General features: G+C 33.8%; 1 protein-coding gene across 10 annotated transcripts in view; it reads left to right on the forward strand.

Moving 5' to 3' along the window:
- LOC149423210 (uncharacterized) overlaps positions 1-22,823 on the forward strand; it is a 205,508-nt gene that overhangs the window by 173,210 nt on the left and 9,475 nt on the right. For 9 of the 10 annotated variants that reach the window (XR_016302279.1, XM_089632574.1, XM_089632579.1 and 6 more), the window contains 3 exons: positions 19,108-19,321; positions 20,438-20,464; positions 22,645-22,815. Coding sequence is in view for 9 of the 10 variants with exons in the window: in XM_089632574.1 (XP_089488700.1) it covers positions 19,108-19,321; positions 20,438-20,464; positions 22,645-22,815 (412 nt within the window). In the remaining variant the exon portion in view is untranslated. The remainder of the gene's footprint in view (positions 1-19,107; positions 19,322-20,437; positions 20,465-22,644; positions 22,816-22,823) is intronic. The other variant, XM_089632580.1, reaches the window with a different exon arrangement.

The raw sequence follows: 22,823 nt of genomic DNA on the forward strand, positions 1-22,823 counted from the left end.
AATAAGCATTTTGTACCATCAACTCCCACCATCCACGCCTCTATAGATTTCGCCACTTTGCATCCTCCGCTAATTTTCTGCCGTAAATATGTATACTTTACTTTTACCTGCAGGGCCGAATTTAAAAAGCGCAAAATATTGCTGGTCCAGCCCTGTTTACCTGTCCCGTTTGTTCTGTCTCTAACGATACAAACTGCGGAAGAAATCGAACCTTCCAGTGGTCTAATCAATTAAGTTTTTTTGTCGGAGCAATTCGCGTAACGGTATTATCCAGTTGGCTCGAGGTGAAAGAATAAATCCGTATTATAATTTAATAAATAATGTAGATTGGTAATCATACTAATAAATTATTAGAACCTTAACGTCTCTCAATCAATCTAACGCGGTATTTTTTGCTCGGTCTTCCATGACATAATATTGATAGACGTTATAATAATGTTGCAATCATTTGTAATGATAGTTTTTTGCAGGTTTCTGGAGTACGTTGATCTTTTTAAAGACGGTAGCAGCTATACAAGACTGATATTAAATTCTTTTGTGCTCTTTAACGACCTCCCAACTTTTGTGTTTCCTCCCTCCTGTAAGATCTATAAATAATAAAATCGGTTTGTGTAAAATCACCTCAACTTATTTAGTAGGATTTTTTTATGTATAACTAGCTGACGTGTACCCGGCGCACACTGGGCTGAAAATCGCCTTTCATAGACATAGAGAGTTGAATTTTCAAGGGTCTTTTTTGGCTAGAAATGGATTCTGCTGATGCTATACAATTTCGTATGAAGCAATTGCGTGTACAAATGAAGAGGATTTAAAAAAACGCAAGTTGCACCACAATACGAAGTATGTCAAAAAAATACAAATAGATAGTAGTATATCAGTGTGTAAAGATATAATGACCAACCTTATGATTCCAGAGATAGCCTCATTTCTACTCCTTCATTTGTACACACAATTGCTTCATACGAAATTTTATAGCATAGTAATGATCAGCAGAATCCATTTCTAGCCAAAAAAATACCCTTGAAAATTCAACTCTCTATGTCTATGAAAGGCGATTTTCAGCCCACTGTGCGGCGTTGCCGAAGGATGTGCTTAGGAGATATAAACATCCATAAACATATATTTATATATATATTCTAATTAAGATTTACAATTCCGTAGTACATTATTTTGATGTATCTCATAAGGTTTAGCCAGCGTTGGCAATATAAGCGCCCGAAAATATTTTTTTACGGCTTTATTACAAAACATCGACTTTTCTTAACTTTCTATAAATATAATATGCATGTTTTATATATACAAATCTTCCGGAAAAAAATTTCCAAATGATAGTGAAAACCCCTTAAAAATCAGTTGCGTGGTTTAGAAGTTCTAAGCGCACAAACAGACAGACGCGAATATCGACTTTATTTTATACTATTTAGAGATACCAATAATTATTTACATTTCCATATTAAATTTAGCTTTTAAGATATGTGGCCAAAAATATATGCAGTTTCTAATTTTTTTATATTAAAAATATGTTGCATCTACTATGCTCTACTAACATTGATAAACTATAAATATTCACAAATAATTTTTGTAAGCATTTCACGAGTCCCTTACGAGTTTTCATTTCGCGTCATAATAAATATTCCACTATTCATTTCAAATGATTGACCAAATATTAACCAGTAGTACGAAAGATTTTTTTTTTGTATTTGAAAAGGAGCGAGTTTTGAACATAACTGCATCAAAATTATTATTTTATTTTATTTATGTCTTTACTCGAGTTCCTTACATTGCCTTCCATTCTTACAGGCCCTGAGGAAAAAAAATCCCTCGCGGCCGATGTCATCTTTGGGGATGCTGTGTGGAGGGTCTTTGTGGAAAGGAAGTTCTAGGAAGGAAAAAGGGAAGAGTAGTGGTCGAGAGAGTCCGGCTGGAGAGGTCAAAGGATCTCCCTCAACCAGTCTCTTCCGATTCGGCCCGCCACGCAGTAGGTGGGCAAACGCATCCGCAGCCAAGGCCTAGAAAAACATCACCCCATGAAAGCGGGCACCCCTGCTAAGTCACCTAACTTCCTTGGGGAGCCCTATGGCAGGGGTGTTGGTTATTCAATAAATGGTTCCCGGGCGGCGGTACTCATACCCGCCTCCCAATTTGAAAAAGCCCCGTCTCCCAAAGTGTCATAAATTCTAAAATATGCTTAATAAATTAAGTATAATAATGGCATAGTTCTAAAAACGAGATAGGACTTACTTAGACATTTGCTTATTTATACATCAACAGTGAAAAAAGCCAAAATTCTAACGTGTTATTCCTTTCAACTAACGCCTAATAGGGTCATACACATTATTTATTATCTACAGATCTTGTTTTTATACATTTGGAATGTTAAAAGAATGAAGAATTTCTGATCATGAGATCATGCATTCACTTACCGTTATAATGGCAAGAAATGTTTCGCTCTGCCAATAAATAACTACTTTATTTCCGCCTTATTAGCTCCGAAATAACCGTTCAAAAAGAAGAAGAAGATGGTTTGAAAGAGAGATATGTAAATATGAATGTTAGAGGGAGCACGCCAGTGTTAAAAACACCAATCGAGCAAAAATCTCTTAATAAATGCCCAAGTCGTATTTACAGATACGCTGTAATTTTTTTTTCATAATATATATAAATAACGTGTTAAATAACAGAACAAAATAATTTTCGGAACATACTTTCTAGCGAGGGAATTTCATAAAATTAATGTTTCGGATCTACAAATGTATAATATTAACACTTAAAAAACAACTTAAAAAACAACTCAAGAACTTAGGAACCTAAATATTGTTCAAGAAGAATGTGTTGCATTTTTATATATAATTTTAATATCTTCAAATTATTCGTAATATTAATAGTATACGAATAAAAATTTAAGAGGATTTAAGAGGCCTTTGACGAATGAATTGACAGATTTCCTAATAAACTTTCAGTAAAACAGGAATGTGTTGTATGTTATATTGCGACGTCGGAACACGTGTACATAAAAATTCTAATATTTTAATGAATGTACCAAAAGTTTATTAGGAAATGTCATGCAGTCCCGTTTTTAACACGATTTTAATAATTCAGCCAACCAAATTAATTTGGTCCGTTCACGCACTTTACTAGAATTTTCATTAAATCCAAAATTCTTTGTGATTTTCATCGATAGATGGCACTAATGTCTTTATACTGAAAAATATTCTGTACTCAAAAATAATTGATAATCTGCTGTATATAGATGGCGCTAATTTAATTATTTTATAATAAAAAACTTGTTGCAAGTTATAATTTCAAAAATATTTGTTTGCGCTCGTATATATGCAATATGAATATGAATAAATGGTTTTGTCCGTAGATAAACTCATCCCTTCAAATAAAGGCATACAAATTCAATATTGGATTGAATCACCGATACAATATTTTATTTGTAAGCCTTTCTTGAAAGAATTGAGTTTTGTTATACAGAAAAAACTATTTATTTATATTGCGTATTCATGGACGTGTAACAAATAATTCGTCTAAAAATTTTAAAGCATAACTTGCTAAACGTACGTGTATTTTAATAATTAAATTAACGCCACCTATGAACGCGCAGATTATTAGGGTGCGCATAAACAGGACAAAATTTCCGCGAACCTAGCAACGTTTCGAGCCGTTTGCAGTTAATACGTTCCTTTCCTGTAATTCGCGGCTCGACTGGCGTAAATGTTGACCTGTTTATACGTAGCATAACGAACGTTTCATTTACCCTTAACCCCTCCAGCGTTTGAGGGTCTTATATGACCGGGATTCCATATTTAAAAAAAGTTTTTTTTTGTCGTGCGAAAATGCATAATTTTTTTGACGTTAGAACGAGAACTAATAAGTTTTTCCAGTTTGCCTCAAATATTTATACTGGAAACCATGAATAAAATCCCAAAAATGGCCAAAATGAACGTTGGGTTTAACTTTAAAAATTATTTCTTATTTTTTTATTATTTGAAAGAGATAAAAGTGAAGGTTTAGTTTTTCTTACAAATTCATTTTTATTAGTTTATTTTTTTTATTTATTTAAGTAAGTACATAAAACAGGCATGGTGCCCAAAAATTTACATACATGGATGTTTAAATACATAATAATAACAAAATGATAATAACAAAAATAGTAACAAAAGGAAAATGTAAGTAATATTAATATTAATCTATTATAATAATATGTAAGCTAAATATGCAAGTAAATAACAAATAAGAATGGGTAAAAGGTTAATACAAGTATGTTCATAAACGATTTGTTATTGTCACACCTGTACTGTTATTAACATTTTTTCATGGGTGATATTAAAATTTTATTGTTTTGAAATAGTAATGTTTATTTTAAATGCATACACCGGAAAAAATAATTTAATCTAGTTTCTAAAACAGTATTTGTTTTTACGGAAAATTAAAACATATGATGTATATAGCGGGTTTGAAATTCACAGAAAACATTGCAAACTGAAAGAATGTGATGATTGTACTGAAGGAATCTGGATTCAATAGAAAATTTTGATTTAATTTTCGTGAGATTGTGTAATTACTTTTTAAAAAAATGCTTGATATTTTATTGTGTTTTGTTTTTTTCCTTGTAAATCCAATTAAGTTATTTTCTTTTATAAATGCAATTAAGTTAATCTATTGCCTATTGTTTTACGGGGAAAATATATCATGAGGGTGTGTCAGTTTACACGATAGTAAATTTTAAGTGTGAAAAATTACTAATTATTTCAAACACTTCAATACTAATGAAATAATGGTATTAAATTAAGGCCAGTGATGTGTGGTAGCTTTTATTTCGCGACTTTGTAGTTCAAAAAATCTTAGTATAATTTGTAATATTATTTACACCGGTGAAAATATAATTTGTTGAAACTTTCGATTTATAGTGACAAGTTGATCGGGTATAGAGGTGTTGGTTATCCAATAAATGGTTTCCGGGGCGGCGGTACCTAAGCTTGCCTCCCTATTTCAATAACTGGGAAAGCATGGCGATGTTTATCAAATCCTTTTAAATTTATACTCGTAATTCAATTCGACATGTTTTTTTTCATTCGTCAACAACCTAAAAAAACGAAATTATTATTAAATTAAATATTTTTTTATCCACCCAGTACCACTATACAAGCAAGGGTTTCTTTGAAATGTTTTAACCGTAAGTATATATGTTATGCTTATTTTGTTTATGGGCTGAAAAGTTGTATTCATCTAAAAAGGTTATTTGTTTTTCTTTTTGCGGAATATTTTGATTAGAACAAGAAAAATGATTTTATTTTATACTCGTTATCTCTTATTTATTTAACAGCAAATTATTCCTCTCATCCTAACGGTACTTACAAAACATCTTTCAATCCCATAGCTAATTAAATACCTACCCAAATATAGAAAAAATATTATTAAACATATTTTTTAAATTTTCAACTTTCATTATTTATTTTTCGTAGTCTTCATAAAAAAAGTTGTTCTCCAATATATTACAGACATTATTACTTCTTTTGGCACAATTTTTCGTGTTTTAAACTCGCGAAACGTACGCAACATTTCATTCTAAATTACAGCACAGTGTAAATACATTTCCACGAGTTTTATAAAGCTCTCTCTTAGCGCAAGGCCCGAGACATACACTAAACATGACCTTTTACTCAAACATTTCACACCCCTGGCCCCGGTGACTCATAACACTTTCAGCTGTTCACAGAATCAGCTGATCTACTAATATATCACTTAAGGCAGGAGGGGATTATCGCCCGGCGTCTCTTTCTTCCCCAGGGGAATCATACCTTATGCGAGAGGGATGGGGGTAGTTGTCCTGAACGAGATGAAAACAAATATTTTAGGAGCGTATTCCCCTAGGTCGTAAAATTATATTTTTATTTTATTGGTTTTTTGTGATGTACCTTTCCTTGGGGAAATGTATTTACTAAATTTATCCGAGAAAAATACTTTGTTTGCGAATGTAAATGAGGAAAAATGAAAAAAAGAAAAATAGGTTGTAAAAAGGTTCATTAGCGCACGGAGAAAAATGAGTATTCCAAATTTATTAAGAATCTCTTTAAATTATAAGTAATTCAGTTAAAAACGGAATTGCAGGCTTTTAACGAATGAATTAACAGGTTTCCAGATAAACTTTTAATAAATTTCGACTGTTCGAACACGTGTTCCGGCATTGTGAAAATTTATTCGAAATATAATAAAAGTTTATCTCAAAACCTGTTAATTCATTATGTCTGAAATCCCGTTTTTAAACGAATTACCAAAAAAATTTAAGAGATTCTTAATAAATTTATTAGCATTACTCATATTTTTCCGCGTAGTCATCATAGAGGTTAAATTAATCCGATGTCCTAAGTTAAAACACCCCTTGAGGAGATTTCGCACAAAAACGACGCTATACAAATCATCCAAATATTTAATAAGTGTAATATGGGAAACTTTGTTCGTGTTAAGTTTTTTTAGTGTTGGCCATTTCGGGTTTTTTGGGTAGCCGAAATTATGAGAAAAAACAAGACATTTTTTTACAAAGATTACAGCCTTCCACTACTGTATTGATTGGAATGGTTTATTTGGTCTTCCTTCCATCCACAGAGCCCTTTTTCTAAGTACTAACAAAACAGTGCCGCCAGTGTACCGGTCGCACCGGGACATGAGTGCTCCTGGTGGGGTGATACATTCGTATCATACCCTTACAATATTTCCCATAGGGTAGTCCTACTGACTTTTGGCAGTGAAACTTCTGTGTGATATTCACTCACAATTCTCCGAAGTGGCCTCCCAAAATTTAACCATTATATACTTTTTGTTCGGCTTATTATTTTGTCTCATAAGGTTTAGCTAGTGTTAGCAATGTAAACGCCCGAAAAAATATCGAAATAATATCTTTTTACGACTTCAACCTTTTCTCCACTTTCTATAAGTAGTCTATAATTTAGTATATAAGTAGTAGTCTAGTATTTAGTACTTTAAATGATAAAGAAAACCCTATCCAAATCCGTTGAGTAGTTTAGAAGAACTAAGCGCATAAACAGACAGACGCGGATAGCGATTTTGTTTTGATACTATTTAAAGATTACGGGAGAAAATTCAAACAAGATGTGATAGTATTGAACAAGTCTATTGAATTCATCTTGGCCCTAGTGGCCTTTTAAACCACATACAATCTCCAATGTATTCCACTGCACTTTATACATCGATCCTTTCTCTACCTCCTTCCCTTCCCTCCCCCCCCCACTACCTCACAGCCATCCCTTCCCGTTCCCCGCAGATCTGCCGTCAGTCGGCGCCGCGACGCTCCCCGAACTAGCGCCAAAATGGCGACTGTTTTGACGTCGGAAATTCTTCCACTTCCGTTTGTAGAAAACAGCCTCTTCCGTTTCAATCAACACCTGCTTGTTGATTGTACCGCTGTTTGTTTCCGTATGGCAATGCGTTTGTGAGAAAATAATATCGATTTACACGTGTTTTAAACATCTGAGTTTTAAATATAATCTTTTGATATTATAGATGCATGTTTGAGTGTAGTTAAAATGTAACATGCGCTTATGTTATGATCTTGCAGCTATCTGATTTGAATTTAACTATAAAATGATATAATGCAATCACTTATTTTAATAACAATATTATATGGAATGGATTTATCGTGGCAGTTTTGTGTTGAATATTTTTTTTTCTAAATTTCCTAACCTATTTACTAACCATTAATAATTACTCTAATAATAATAATCAAATAATTATAAACGTGATTTGACGGATCACCGTTATAATTTATAATGTTTCTACGTTTCCGTTTTGTCATAAATAACGAAGTGCTACATTTGTTTTAAAAACTTGATTTCCATTTACATTTATGCTAATTGTTTTCCATGTTTGCAAACATTTCGTACACACAAAATAATTTTCATTACACTAAAATAAGTATCGAAAAATATCTTGTTGATAATGTAATCGTAATAACACAAAACAAGCTTATTTGCATGGCAACATAATAAAACATTTTATCATTAGTCAAACAATATACTTCTTATCAATAAATAATATTGCAAGTTTGATAAAACAGCTGTACCTATATCATTGATTATTTTTTTCCGCTTGACTTGCTTCGATATGTCGGAATAAATAACAGTCCGAGTTTCCCAAGCGAGAAAGAGAGAGAGATGTAGTGCATTTCGCAAGAATTATTGTTTTTATAACTTTTTTTATTATTTGTGTTTTCTACATCAACTCTTGTCTGTTGTGGTTTTAACGCTTTCTTAGCTGCTTCCATTACTGATGAAACTCAACCGTGAACGGTAGAATGGGCAGACTTTGAATTTCTATTGAAACTATGTAGTATATGAAATTTCTATTGAAACTATGTAGTATATGAAATTTCTATTGAAACTATGTAGTATATGAAATTTCTATTGAAACTATGTAGTATATGAAATTTTGTTAACCATTGTATTCTGAATTGGCATCGGATATTACCTACAGACGATTAATAATAATCCTTTCACACAGAATCCTCATACATTCATTATTTTACGGATAAATTGTGCGCTAGCAATATAACGTCATTAGAATAAAGAAAAAAATAAAGATGTTAGAGGAAGGAGAGCACATTATACACAAGTATAATAGTTATAAATAATATGTAAGACAAAAATATAAACATAAGGAACATAATTTCAAGTCAAAGACTGAATAAGGTTCAAGAATTGAATCTCATGAATAGAAAATAATATTAAATTTTTATTGAAATTAGTTTTATTTTAATAACTGTTTAAGGTTATGTCTTATAACCTTTCAACGAAATATATCATTGAAGAAGAAAATAATACTAATATATCTAAACAAAACATAAATCAGATCAAGACCCAGAAAAATAAACAACGTTATTAGAAAATTTATTTCAATGAAAATTGATTATTCATTTAGACTTTTAGAAAGAGTCAATAGGTGTTCAATAAGAATAAAAATTGGATATGGTTCTCCGAGACACTATCTAGGTTACAAACCAATATATTACAAACATATTTGGAACTTTGTTTTAATTCAAAAAAGATTGTTGCCAAAAATATGACGAAAATTAGTTGCTAGATAATATATTTTCAATTCTGACTTTATCATATTATATAGTATATATCATATATAGTATAAATATGATACAGGCTTGGTTAAATTAGATCAGGAGCCTCCTACGGCGAGTTAATATAAATAATAATAAAATAACAACTGTAAAATTATATGCTTTCTAGGTTAAATTCACTTGTAATGGACGGTCCAGTAATGCTTTCAAACATACGACATTTTGGTGAAACTTTTAAAGATGTTAAAAGTGTAAAATAGTTTACCCATGCAAATCTACATTTTGGTGACCGGATAACTCATCAAAATGCAAAAACTTTACTAACTGGGTTAAGTAGGTTAGGTTAGGTTTATTTTTTTTTGTCGTCGTTTCTAATGACTTAATATCACTTTTTAAAAGTGTGTTGAATTGTCACTGTGTTGAGTTATCATGGAACCCTACATTTTATATTAGAGGTGACTGACACAATTGTGCCTTTTTCGGATAACATTGTTATCGTTATTGCTCAAGTTGTAATAAATTGTTTTAAAATCAATCATATACCTATATTTTTTAAATTATGCATAATGTGGACCGTTCTTCTTTAGTTTAATTCTAAAAATTTAGCTTTATTACATCACACTATTTGACATTAATCTTCAGTGCGGCGGTGTATACTGAATACCATTTGAGGATACCTGTATTTAAACATTTTCATAATACGAAAAAATTCGACCAGCTTGAACAAAATTTTTGTTCCTTTCGTCAAAAGTTAAGCAAATGGGTTGGAGTAACCCCACCTTACAACGTGGAGTGAAATATCAATTATGATTTTTGTATATTTTCAGATCAGCGATAGATTGATACAAACATTGGTGATATAGTGTCGCGTATTACAATACTTAGTCATGAATAAAATTTTCAAAAATCCTCTAATAACTTTTATCAGCGCTTTGATTGAACGGTTAATCTTATCATTTTTTTGTGAGATATCGCCAGATGATGTTCATTATAATTATATTGACAGTTCTCACTGTAAAAGAGCAAATAAATAGTGTTTCATATCTGAGTGCAAAATGATTATATTACCAAGTTCATTGTGTCCAGTGCCACGCCAAAAACATCGCTTTTAAACAGAAAGTTTGATGGTGTCATAGAGATAATGTGATTATCTGATAGTGTGAAAGTGTTATAGTTGAGTGCCTTGAAACGTAGGTTAAGAATGGAGGGTAGTTTACAGATTAGTGGTCCATTGGGAGCAAGAAGACAGAAGACAGATCTTCATATTAATGAACCTACTCTAACGAGAGCGGTTGCGCCTTCGTCTCCAAGAACTCAAAGAACACAGCATTATATTAGGTATGAAATCAAAGTCGATGTCCAAAACTTCAGCTTTTTGTCTAGTGTTGTTGTTGTTCCAAGCTTTTCCGGAAACCTATTGATAAAAATAACTTCATAAAAAAATATCTGTTGTATTCCAGCAATGTGTTTCTGAATATATTGAAGGTTTTTTTTCTTGTAAACCTGGTACGATACGATAATTCAATACCTACGCCGTTAAATCAACGATCATGATGTTGATCGATTTACAACAATGTGAAAATAAATATTATGTAATCATTATAGATGTCAACAGAGTGTAATAATGTGTAATATGATTACAATGTCATACAGCGCACGGCGCGCTCCTTTTTTTAAAGGTTAAACACGACGTTCGTTATAATCTACGTGTTCATAGATGGGGTTAATTAAATAATCTTATTAAAATACGCCTTTCGCAAATTATGCTTTACGTTGTAATGACGATTTTTTGTTTGCGCCCGTACATACGCAATATGAATATGAATAAATAGTCCGTATAAAATCTCAATTCCTTCAAGAAAGGCACATAAATACAATCCAATATTGTATTTGTATGCCTCTCTTAAAAGAATTGAGTTTTTATACGGACGTAGATTATAACGAACGTCGCATTCAATCTTATGTATATTTAAGTTATTTTTAACAAATAATGTACATTTTAGTATGAAACTGTGTACAAAAAAACAAAAAATAACCTTTCCTAAGGTAGGAGACGGCGGAATTTTGCACGACATAATATTTTAATTTAATATTGTTATTGAACAAAAATTATTACTTTTCCAAAAACCGTTCTCTTTTTAACTCAATCTAGTAGTACCCACCTATATTATTATTTACTTTAGTCCTGCCATGCCGCTGAGATTCGCCTTTATAACGTTGAAGGGCCAGGTACATTTGAAAAAAAAAACTTTATTTATGTTGAGAAGTGAGGTTACAATTTACAAGGGAGCTTTCGTTGGGATGCCTATACTACATTATATTTATATTATGTAGTACATATCTTTGATAAACGTGAAATAATTCATTATAACTAGTCTATAATTTGGTCATAAAATTGATTGAAAGTTGATAAATGCATTATTGTGTTTGTACCTTGTATCGATATTATTTTATCAATTCTTATCATTATTTTGCCGAATTGGGACGTCATTCATACTTCATGTTAATCAATTTAACCGGTGTTACGAAATATCAATTTTCAAAGAATTTCACCAAATTGATGCATCTGTGAATTAAATTTTTTTTATTATATTTTCATGTGGTTAATTTACGCAGCCCGAAGACACGACGCCTGGAGTGGTCGACCACCATAGAGTCTGTATTATTATGATATTTTAATGAGTTTACCCTATAAACTTGGCGAACTCTCAGATATCTGTTGCACCGCGGAAATCAAAAGAGAAGTGTAATTTATTTATTACCGATAAATGAATCTCTGTACGACTTTCTCTCGTCATTTATGCTCGCGGTGTCGAATCAACCGTATCAAATTGTTACAAACGCACGTCAATCAAATGTCTACTAGTTAGGTGAACAATTGTGTATACGCAATATGGTACGTCACAACAGTTTAAAAAAATCTTTTTTGTTTGTTTATGTGACACCTCTGTACAGCGTCCTAGTCTGTACAGTGTAAAGGCAGGGGAACTATGTCGCCACCCTGTTGGGCAGCGTTGCGTGGCATTAAGGCAGGGGCAACCCGAATTATATGAAGGAGGAAAAACCTTAAAATCGTTTGTTTGTTATTTCCTGTATTGACGGCTTGAATATATGCATTAGGTAGTAAATCAGCCAAATCAACAAAAAACGGTGAAATTTGCACCTCCTTTTCCGTGTGAAATGTGTAGGTCAACGCAACTATTTTTAGCTCGCAATGTTATTTGCATCAAAAGTTATTGAGCTCTGAACTACCCATTTTAAAAACACAAGTTTGATTATTTTGTTTATTACTTTACATTATACGAGTATAAGCTAAATGTAGATATAGGTATGCAAAAATCCTGAACTATTTCAGGAGGTCTAGCACTGACGATCGATAAATTCAATACTATATTGACGAAATCTGTCATCTATGGTCAGATATTGCGATATTTGCGAGCACGGTAAAACAAATAAAAGATAACACAAATAATTCTTATTAAGAATGTGAAAGAATATGATTCCGACAGTAGGTAGACAAAAGCCGCTACTTTTAGCGTGGCCTCTAAGGTATCAGATAAGCTGTCAATATGCACAACTTTTTGGAAAATATCGTTCGCTATGCCGAATAACTGGCCTATTAATGAGTGGGGGTGTACTAACTAAGCTCTTAGAACTGAAAGAAATCGTAAACACGATCCATAGCCTTAATTAATTTATCTAAGACACGATAAATCGATTCCTTTCTAGCATTGACAAACAAAAGTTGTTAATTTTTACTAAAGACCTCATGAACTAATTAACTCCCTTTTCAGCATCAAAAGTTACATGCGGATTGCTAATGCATATTAAAGTTATTATTTCAATTCGACTTTGTCAATTTATTAGTATTTTTATCTTTTATGAAGCTGTCTGGTGTTTAATAATGTCAATTCATAGACAGATGCGCCAGTGTTTCCCGCGTATATCGATTTGCATTATCAATTTCGGTCTGAATATCAATAGTGTGACCGTGCTAGGAAAATCGGTATAAAATCGTCGGCAGTTACGCCTATCAATCCGATATTGTAAAATTATTGATTTCACTGTGCTAGACCCACAGTTTGCTTTATATTATTGTTATTATGATTATAACTGTATATCTTCTGTTTTTTTTTGTATATTAAAGGTTAAAAAGTAAGCACACAAATCAATTCCCGTGTGAATCGGGGTAGTACCTAAAGTTAGTAATTTCAATACGTGCTCATACGAGCACAAACGATAAATCATTTGCATACAAATGGAAATTAATTTTTCCGATTCTTTTTTCCCAGGTGATTTGACTGTAAAGGTGAACCTTCCCAGTTTCGTTTTAACGTGGGCATCCGAAATGTCAAACATTCACCCCAAACTCGGAAACAATGAACCATTAATCTTTGGAAGTGTAATCTGTACACGGAGCAAACTTATACAGAGATAAATGTGAACGGCTTTTTTAAAATCAAAATACAGTCTACAATTAGACTGCTTCCCATTTCCTGATGAAATATTAGTCATTCAGAATATATCTGAACCAATTTTTATTTTTAAGAACACGTGTTTCGACTTCCTCACAACATATTCGTGCTTTAATGATAGTTTATTATGAAATTTTTCAATTCATTCGTTGTAGGCCTGCAGTGCCATTTTTAACAGGAAGTGAATGTTACCAGATTTTTAATGAATGAACAATATTTCATATCAGTGAGTTTTATCCGTGTAATGATATAAAATATAGATCAATTTTTAAAAATTTCTTAAAAATATTTGTAATCCGGTTAAAAACGAGATCGCAGGCCTTTAACGAATGAATTGATAGGTTTCCAAAAAAACTTTCAGGAAAACACGAATGTGTTATTGCGATGTCTAACACGTGTTTGTAAAAATTCTAATATTTTCGCATTTTGTCATTGTATATTATCAGGACAAACGCAGGTGCATAAACATGTGTTCCGCTGTATTATTAATGTACTGAAAGTTTATTAGGAAACGGCCTGCAATCCCATTTTAACATGATTTTAATAAATCAGCAATAATAATTTTTCTCCGTGTAATACCGATTTGAAAGGCAACTACTGTTGTACTTTCAACCCTAAGACCCTAATAAAATTGATTATCTGTTCAAAAATAATTTCTACATTTGAAAATGTTCGATCAAGTTTTTCAAACACGTACACGCCCACAATGCACGACTATCAATTAATATCTTCGGTGCTCAGAAACGTTTTCATTATGGATCACTTTTTTGTATTATAAATTTCACAAAATTTATAGTCTGGAGTTAATGCTCGCTTTTCACAGAGTAAATGGCTTTTGCTGCCAAGGCATTAAATACATTGGCTTACATTATTAAGCCATGCTTATTTTTTGCAAAGATATCCGTCAAACTTAATCATAAAATTTGCAAGTGCTCATCGCTTTCTTAAAAACACCACTACGTTTCATTATATTTTTGTTTGTTTCGATTCCCCCTCACGCTCGAACCAACAACGTTTGGATTGCCTTACAGTGTTTATAATCGGGGCAGATATTTGCATTTATAAAGTAGGTATTATCGTTTCAAAAGTTTTTCGATGAGTTTTTGCTGTCTCCTTTATTCCAAAGAATTGACCAGTTTCCAATGAACGGTTTTTCCGGGTGGCCAAATTTCACTCCCGTACACATATGTTCAGTGACCATTTTGGTCTGTTTGGATTTGATGTCTCATCCTGCGCTATATGATAGGCTCCACTGGTTTCAAGAGAAAACTCATCTTTTTTGCGCTGACCTCAGAAGTCTTGGATCTTACTCGATTTTACCATGATTGAACATTTTAATGTTTTCGTTAGAATATCCGATTTAATTGCATCATTTAAATTCGCCTATTTAGTTTTCGGTTGGGGTTGAAGAAACCACAATTGCGGGGTAACCATTGCACTCTAATCAAATCTGGCCCTAAGCCAAATTGCTCCCACAGTTTTGCCTCCTTCTAGATCTGCTTGTGTTTTTGCTGTTTTGTGTCGTAGTTTTGTGTGTATATAGATATTGTATGTGGGATACATATGTGATTATACCAAGTGGTTCGCTACTTTTGTTGACTTAGCAGGGGTGAACGGGTTCATGGGGTAAGGTTTATCCTGGTTTTGACAGTGGATGCGTCGGCTTGCCGGATCTCCTTTGACCTCTCCCGCCAGACTCTCTGGACCATCGATTTAATTTATTGGTCGATGCTTTCGACCAACCGCCTTACACCGCGGTGAGGACTGATGAATTCTTCCTTCCGTCACTCTTGGATACGCTGACCCTCCAAATTCCTACCTACCCCTCGTGCCTTTTTGCTTCCTTTAACTTCATCTTCTTCCTTTCATTAAAAAGACCCACTACACCGCATCTTCAAAGGGAAATTAATTCCCTCTGGGAATTCCCCTGTGTGCAGCACTGCTAAATACTCTCATTGGCTTTATACAATAAATAACAATAAGTTTATATTCAATCCCCTTTTACCTCAGTCCTCTTTTTATTGTAGACATTCCTTCATCGGTTTGTGTGTTTAGAGGTTTTCTATAGATTGTGCAACCCAAGTCTCCACATTCTGTTATGTTTTCCACCTAGGAAAAATAAAAACTTACGAAACATCCACAAAATTTAATGTTGATCAGAATCAAATAGTATTGCGATGTATTTCTTTGGCATTATTTCACTATGATAGAGTAACCGACTTCACAACAATAACAGTTTTATTTTGTGAAGAAAAAAATTACTCTGTTTTCATCTCAATTTTGCGTCACTTATTTTGCTTTGTTTTCCATATACTTTCTCTCTCTAGGTCTAGACACAAAACGATTATTAGAAATAATTATTGAAAGGATTGTAATCTCTCGATTTTAGTTTTTGGAATGTGAAATAACTATATTCAGTTTTTACTGGGGTATTTATTATATAAATAGTTAGCTAGCTTTGGGTTTATTGATCAAACTATTGGGAACTAAGCGATGTTTGTCAGCAAATACTAGAATCGTATTTCAACAAACTCGACTGAGTTTATATTTATTTCGTTACGAAAAATCCACATTTTATAAAATAATTCCACCAAAATCTAAAATATATTAAGTAGGTCAGGAGAGAGGGAATATCAACTATCGATTTATGTTTGTTCTGCGTGCGAAAGGAAAAATAAAATTATTAAGAGATATCGGCTCTTGGGATAAGTGTAGGTACTTAGTGGCATCGAAAGAACATATTAATTTAACTTTCATTAGTTAATTAACGCACCTTTTTATACATACAAGATAATAATACGAAATGTTGCGATTCAGTATTTTTTAAATATACAGGTTGAGTTTACTTATGGCTTTAAAGTTTTGTGATTCATCCATCAGGTCACCCCGAGTGATTCGCTGGTGACTTGGCAGTGGTGCCAGGGTTCATGGGGTGAGGTTTGTCTAGTAGTGAGAGGGATAGATTCATAGGTCCGTCACTCCTGGACACATTGATCCCCATTCCTAATCACCGCACATACCTTTTTCTTTTCCAGAACTTTCTCTCCTTCCTTTCCCTAAAAAGAGCCTACACACAGCATCCTAAAGATGACTGTACCGTGTTCTATTACACGGTATGGACTGTAAACCAAATCAACAATGATGCGAAAATATAAAGCACATTCAATTGGGTTTGAAAATCACGGGAATGTGGAATGATGGAAACAGCCTACCTTGAATTCCCACGAATCCCTGCAATATGGCTCTCGACGAACTTTCACTGTACACAGGGTGAAAATTTCCTCCTAAACGATTTGATATTTTGCAAACAGAGCACAAAGCATATGAATATACGACTCCAATTCACGACGACGCAACGATTGCACCTGCTTGCCACACTACATGAATGCGAATAATGCACTGACTTGCGACAATTTACAATGCAACAAAAATCATCTTCTTTCCAATATGGAAAAGGCTGTTTTAAGGAAGGAAATGGATAGTAGATATGATGGTAGGTATTATCCCAAACTGTTTCAATACTAAACAATGACATAAGCCCTAAGGATTTTTTTCTTCTGGGCCACCTGTGTGGAGTTAAAGATAAATTTTGAAGGCATTACATAGCAGTTAGTACATTTACGTGAGCATGAATACATTATTTTCGACGACATGGGGGATCAAAATTTTATTAAATAGCCTCAGAACATCGCTAGAAATTCACAATATGAAACTTCTGAAAGCTTATTTTCATAAATCATCCCTTAGCATTCATTTGTTCCCCATTTGATAATAAGGCTTTGCTCACTCAGAATACAAACAAAGGCTGCCTTGTTCAGTGACAAAACCTCCAAACACAATATTCGTATACTTTATTATATCTGAAAATTAATAGCCCAAATTAGTAAACAAATTTTGGCGGAGCTTGTTGGGTACTTTCGTAAGCTTTTGGCATCTTACGACAATGAATTAAAGATTAGTGCTTTAGTTTGGACGTTGTTAACATTTATTTGCATACATTTAAATAGAGGAAATAGGCACTTTACTCAATTTATAGGCAACTAGCTGTACCCCGCCACGCGTTACTGTTGCTCCTTCTAGAACTTTCAAGAGCATTCTCGAACTTTCCGGAACCTTTTAGACTCACCGACACACTCCGCCACTTAGTTTGGAACCTTATAGAACCTTCTTTAAATTTCTCCTTACAGAACCTTCTAGAGCTTTCGAGAACCTTTATGAACATTCTGAAACCTCCCAGAGTCACCGACACAGTCGGCGGTCCCTTTCTAAAATAATCCGAAGCATTCGCGGCCTTCAAATAATAAAACAATGAGCTAGAAAGCAAATTTTCGTCACCCACTCCCACCCACGCTCAGCCACCCCCACCAAAGTCTCTTACTTTCGATGTGACACCAAGGGTTACCTACCACCATAACCACCGGTGGGTGGCAGTGGCTGGTTATGAAGAAAATTAGGCGGGTAGGGAAACGCGGGTTTCTTTTTATAATATATATATATATATATATTAGATATTGATTTATTTACAATACAATACTATCTCAACGCTAGCATTATTATTAACGGTTATTATCATTAAATTATATCAACACTAAATGGAAAACTGAAACATTACTATGGAGTGAAGTACGGATTACCTTCGACAAGTAAATAGAATTAATGACGTAAAAGTTAATAAGTGAAATTTTGGCGCAGTGACAAAAAAGATTATTTATCTATTTAAAAAAAATCACTTTTAATCCCTAAGGCCTCTGGCATATTCTGTCAGTATATACCCCTTTACCCGTTGCTGTGGCTTAGTCTTTTTGTACAGATAGAGAAATAATATCGCGTGTTGCATTTACATCCAACAGATGGCGCTGTTTTTTTTAAATCATGTTTTTACCAGTCGTAACAATAGTAATGTTTCAGTTTCCTATTTAGTGTTTAGTGATCAAATCTGGATAGGCAGGTACATCCTAAACTTCCTCTTCCTTAACTCCTTTGACAGTCAACCCTTGGATCTGTGTAAGGGCAGTCCGCTTGAAAGATTCCCCTGTCCTAACAGACGGATTGCAATCTTAAGAGCACAGGCGTCAGGTGGGAATGCTGACCTTGTTCTACCGGTATTTCAATGGAAGGTGCTCCGAGCAACTACCGTCATTATACCTTCGGCACAAGTGCATAGTCGGGAAACAAAAACGCGCACCCAACACGGTTGATCACATGAGAACGGTTAGTATCAACTACTAGTTCATGAGTTCAACAGCTCGAACGTGGAACGATTTGCCGGCCTCCGTGTTTCCTCCCTCCCGTAACATGGGGTCTCTTCATGACTCATATTCACTCCTTTCATTCACAGCATCCCCAAATACTACATAGGCCCTGAGGGGAAAACTAAACAAAAACTCAAGGCGTAATTCGCCAATAATAGAGTATGTTTTGAGGTCGAAAAGAGGTGTTATGACTGGCTTATAGCAGCTGAAACTTTTGCGAGGTACCTATTTATTTAAAAAAAACACTTTTTTGAGGAATAATATTAATAACTTCCATTTTCTTTCATTCCAGGGCCGCCCTACCCGTGCGCACGCGGCTGCTGTCCCGCTCCCGCGCCCCCACGCCCGAGGTGAGGGCGCGCGCCCCCGCGCCCCCGACCACCGGGCCTCCCGCGCCCCCGGACGACGGGGCCCTGCGCCTGGAGCGGGCCGCGCACGGCTGCATGCAGCAGGACATAGTGGCCATCAAGGCTATGCTGAACAAGTTGAAGAAGGTGCTCCAAGAGGTAGAGTTGAATTAAAAAAATATATTTGATTAGTTATTTTTTATAATTTGAATTCTTGACGTATTTTAAGAAATTTCGCTTGGCAATAATGAAAGGCGGCATGATCATTCATTTCAGTTGTTTTTATGCTTATTAAATATTTTTAATAGATGTTTTATAATAATTTTAATTCATATAACCAACACCTCCGCCATAAGTCACCCCAAATAGTTGCGCTACGTTTGATGACTCAGCAGGGTTGCCCGGGTTCATGGGATGAGGTTTGTTCGAGTCTTGGCGGCGGATAGGTCTGCCCACAGTGCCCACCAACTAGAAGGGATGGACACAGAAAAATTATAAATAAGATATTAGGACAAATAATAATTTACCAAGTACAATTTACGTCGAAGATAAGCTGCAATAACACTGACTGATTTCTACCTACCCCTCATAGCGTTTTCCGTCGCAGAAATTTCTCTCCATTATTTCGTCAAAAAGACTCTCCGCACAGTATCTCCGAAGATGACATAAGACCCGAGGGAAATTATTTTTCTCAGTGACTCCTGCAGTGCGGAGCTTATTTAAAATGAAAATATCAACAACAACTGTTCATTTGTGAAAACTCCTAACTTGTGTTTGTGATTTTAACAAAGATATACAAATATTGTATACATGGTATCCGGGGGTAAAGTTCACTAACTTTCTGAGGTGATTCTGCACGATGGTATAAGTAAAAAAGATTAAAACAAAATTTCGACATTCCAACTTTTTTTCGCATGCAAACAATTCAAGTTTTTTTACCTAAAAACTACCTTAAAATGTTGAAATTTCAAAAAAGTTATTTATATTTCTACTTCCAAAATCATGTTGAATCACCCCCCGAAGTTAGTGCACTTTACCCCCGGACACCCTGTATATCGTGTTCATTGACATAAAAGTAAAATTATAAAAGCTGTCAAAACACATGTTTATAATATATTATCATTTTATAAGTTTTTCACCAAATTATTAATATTTTTATCATTTTTATATTTACCACTTTGCTTATTTTCATTTAACTTGCTTATCATATTTTATTTTTATTTGTTTTTGTTTTTTATTTCATGTTATTGATTTGTTTGCCGTTAACAACTACAGCCAGATGAGGGACATAATATGATGAGGGTGAGACATTAACAATATCATTTTATTTATTTAATTTTTATTTAAAAACAATTATGTACCTACCTGCTTTTGAATTGCATGCCTGCATTATTTTAAAATTCACCGACAAATAAATTTTTGGTTCTTATATCATTTTAAAATACATTCTAGATTTATAATCATTTCAACTATGTGACCTAATAATGAAACTACAAAGTCAATGTAAAGAAAATACATTTTTTTTTAAATAATGAAAAACGAGAAAAAGTGATCTACACAAAGTACTACGATTTATTTTATTGTATTATTTCTGACTGTAAAAATTTAAAGGACAATATTTCAACTCCGAATCACATGAAAACGTTTCTTCATCCCTTCTTTAAGGCGATGCCTTACGTAGTAATGCAAAATCACATGTTTTTGGTTTGAAAATTTGGTCGCCTAGAAATGTTTCAGATCAGTAGAATACATCTTGGCCTTTGAAATAATCGAGTATTATTTAGATAAGTCTTTTTTTAAGCCCAGAAAAAAATAATGTAAAGTCCTATGAAAACTGCTTTAAAGTTCAAAATCTCCTTCTTACGAACCCATTTTCGGTTTTGATTTTATTGTATAATGTGGCAAATTAAGTTATTTATAAAATGATGGAAAAAGAATTAAATATTTATGCCTGAACATCCACAAAATAAAATAAAAGGCACTTTTTGGCCATGTTTTTTTCTTGCATAAATCAAAACAGGCGGATGGTGTTAAGCGGAAACCTTATCGCCATCTACGTAAGGGTTGTTATTGATAGCGCCTCAATTTAAAATATTACACGACGTAGTGGATCGCCTTAATAAAACAAATTAATAAATGCCTGGTCTACTCGTGCAAGGTACCATCTAGTCTAGAGTGCACAGAGTGCACGAGTCTATCGCTATCCTTTTCATTTTCAAGAACAAATAGCATGCGCACTCTCTTTGTTTTAATGGACGGATAACTGCTATGCTTTGTCCTCTTCTATCGCATGGGATGGTTGGTTGGGACCTCTCAGTCGCACACGAGAATTCGCGGCATGTTTTCAAAAAGTTTTAGTTTTCAAAATTCGACAACCGGAATTCGGGACTGATTTTTAGCAGGCAACCTTATACCATCGTGTTCATAATGAAATAATCTATAATTTCATATAATTTTTATTCAATAATCAGACCGGTGCAAATTGCTTTTTCGATTTACCTGTTTATACATGGCAACCTGAGAGTTGTGACCGGAAAAGAGTAGGCAACCTAACGTTTGCATATTCTATGGGTTTCATACTTTCGATTGGTATAGAATTTCTATAATAATCAAACCGGTGAAATGTTTAAAATTTTTTTTTTTTTAAATTATTAATTAATCATACCCTGGACTAAAATTTGCTAGGCAACCGATATACAATATATTTATTGACATATTAAATTAAATATAAAATACGTTTCATCAAATAAACATCTCGGTGACGGTCGTTCTGTAAGGGATCCTATACTATAGTCTTTTATATGAAACACTGTTGACAAAATACATTGACATTTCAAATTCAACAGGCAGCAATACAGGAATTGTTTTTGCCGACGCGACTTAACAACAAATAAATAGCAGAGGCGAGAACCTTTCATAAATACTATAACCTACCCTTCACAGGTGACACTAATGGTATATAATTGATTCAATATACTGCAATCAAAATATTACACACTGAGAGAATTAGTTCAGAAAAGTGATGGGGTCAGCATTTCATACTTACTATATATACAATATTTATGTGCTGAAATACACTCCCTTAGTTCGTAGGTACCCACTAAGAAACAACCCGTCCTGAATTAGAGACGAAGTTGAATTAGAGACATTAATAACAATTCTTAGAATTTCAAATTTAATTTTTAAGTTCTGTGAAAACAAAATTCATGTTCTGTCAAGCAACTAGACTATAATGATATAATAACAGAACTTGAATAGGACTTTCACAGAACCAGAAAATGAATCTGCAAAACAACCCAATCTACGTGTATTGCCCATCGGTCTATTTAAATATCATAATTTTTTGTCTCTTCGAATTCTGGTTATGACTCAAATATGAGTCAAACCTCCGAAAATATTGCACTTAAGGCCCTGTGTAAAACCGTCTTCTGAAATCAGTTTGTAAATTTGTTTAAATATTGAACATTAGTTTTCCATTTCAGACCGAAACTCTCAACCCGTTAGACATTCAGCGTGACCAGACATGGTACTCGCTGAAGAACGGGCCGTCCCTCCATCTGCTGGGAGAACTGGGCGAGGCGTCTCCTCCTCCACCACCACCGGAGCCACACGAGGAGGTTGCCGATCTACGGAGACAGCTCGTCTTCCTGCAGGTAACATA

Source organism: Hesperophylax consimilis, chromosome 6, assembly GCF_061612785.1.
Source record: "Hesperophylax consimilis isolate HC1 chromosome 6, BYU_Hcon_1.0, whole genome shotgun sequence".
NCBI classification, from domain to species: domain Eukaryota; kingdom Metazoa; phylum Arthropoda; class Insecta; order Trichoptera; family Limnephilidae; genus Hesperophylax; species Hesperophylax consimilis.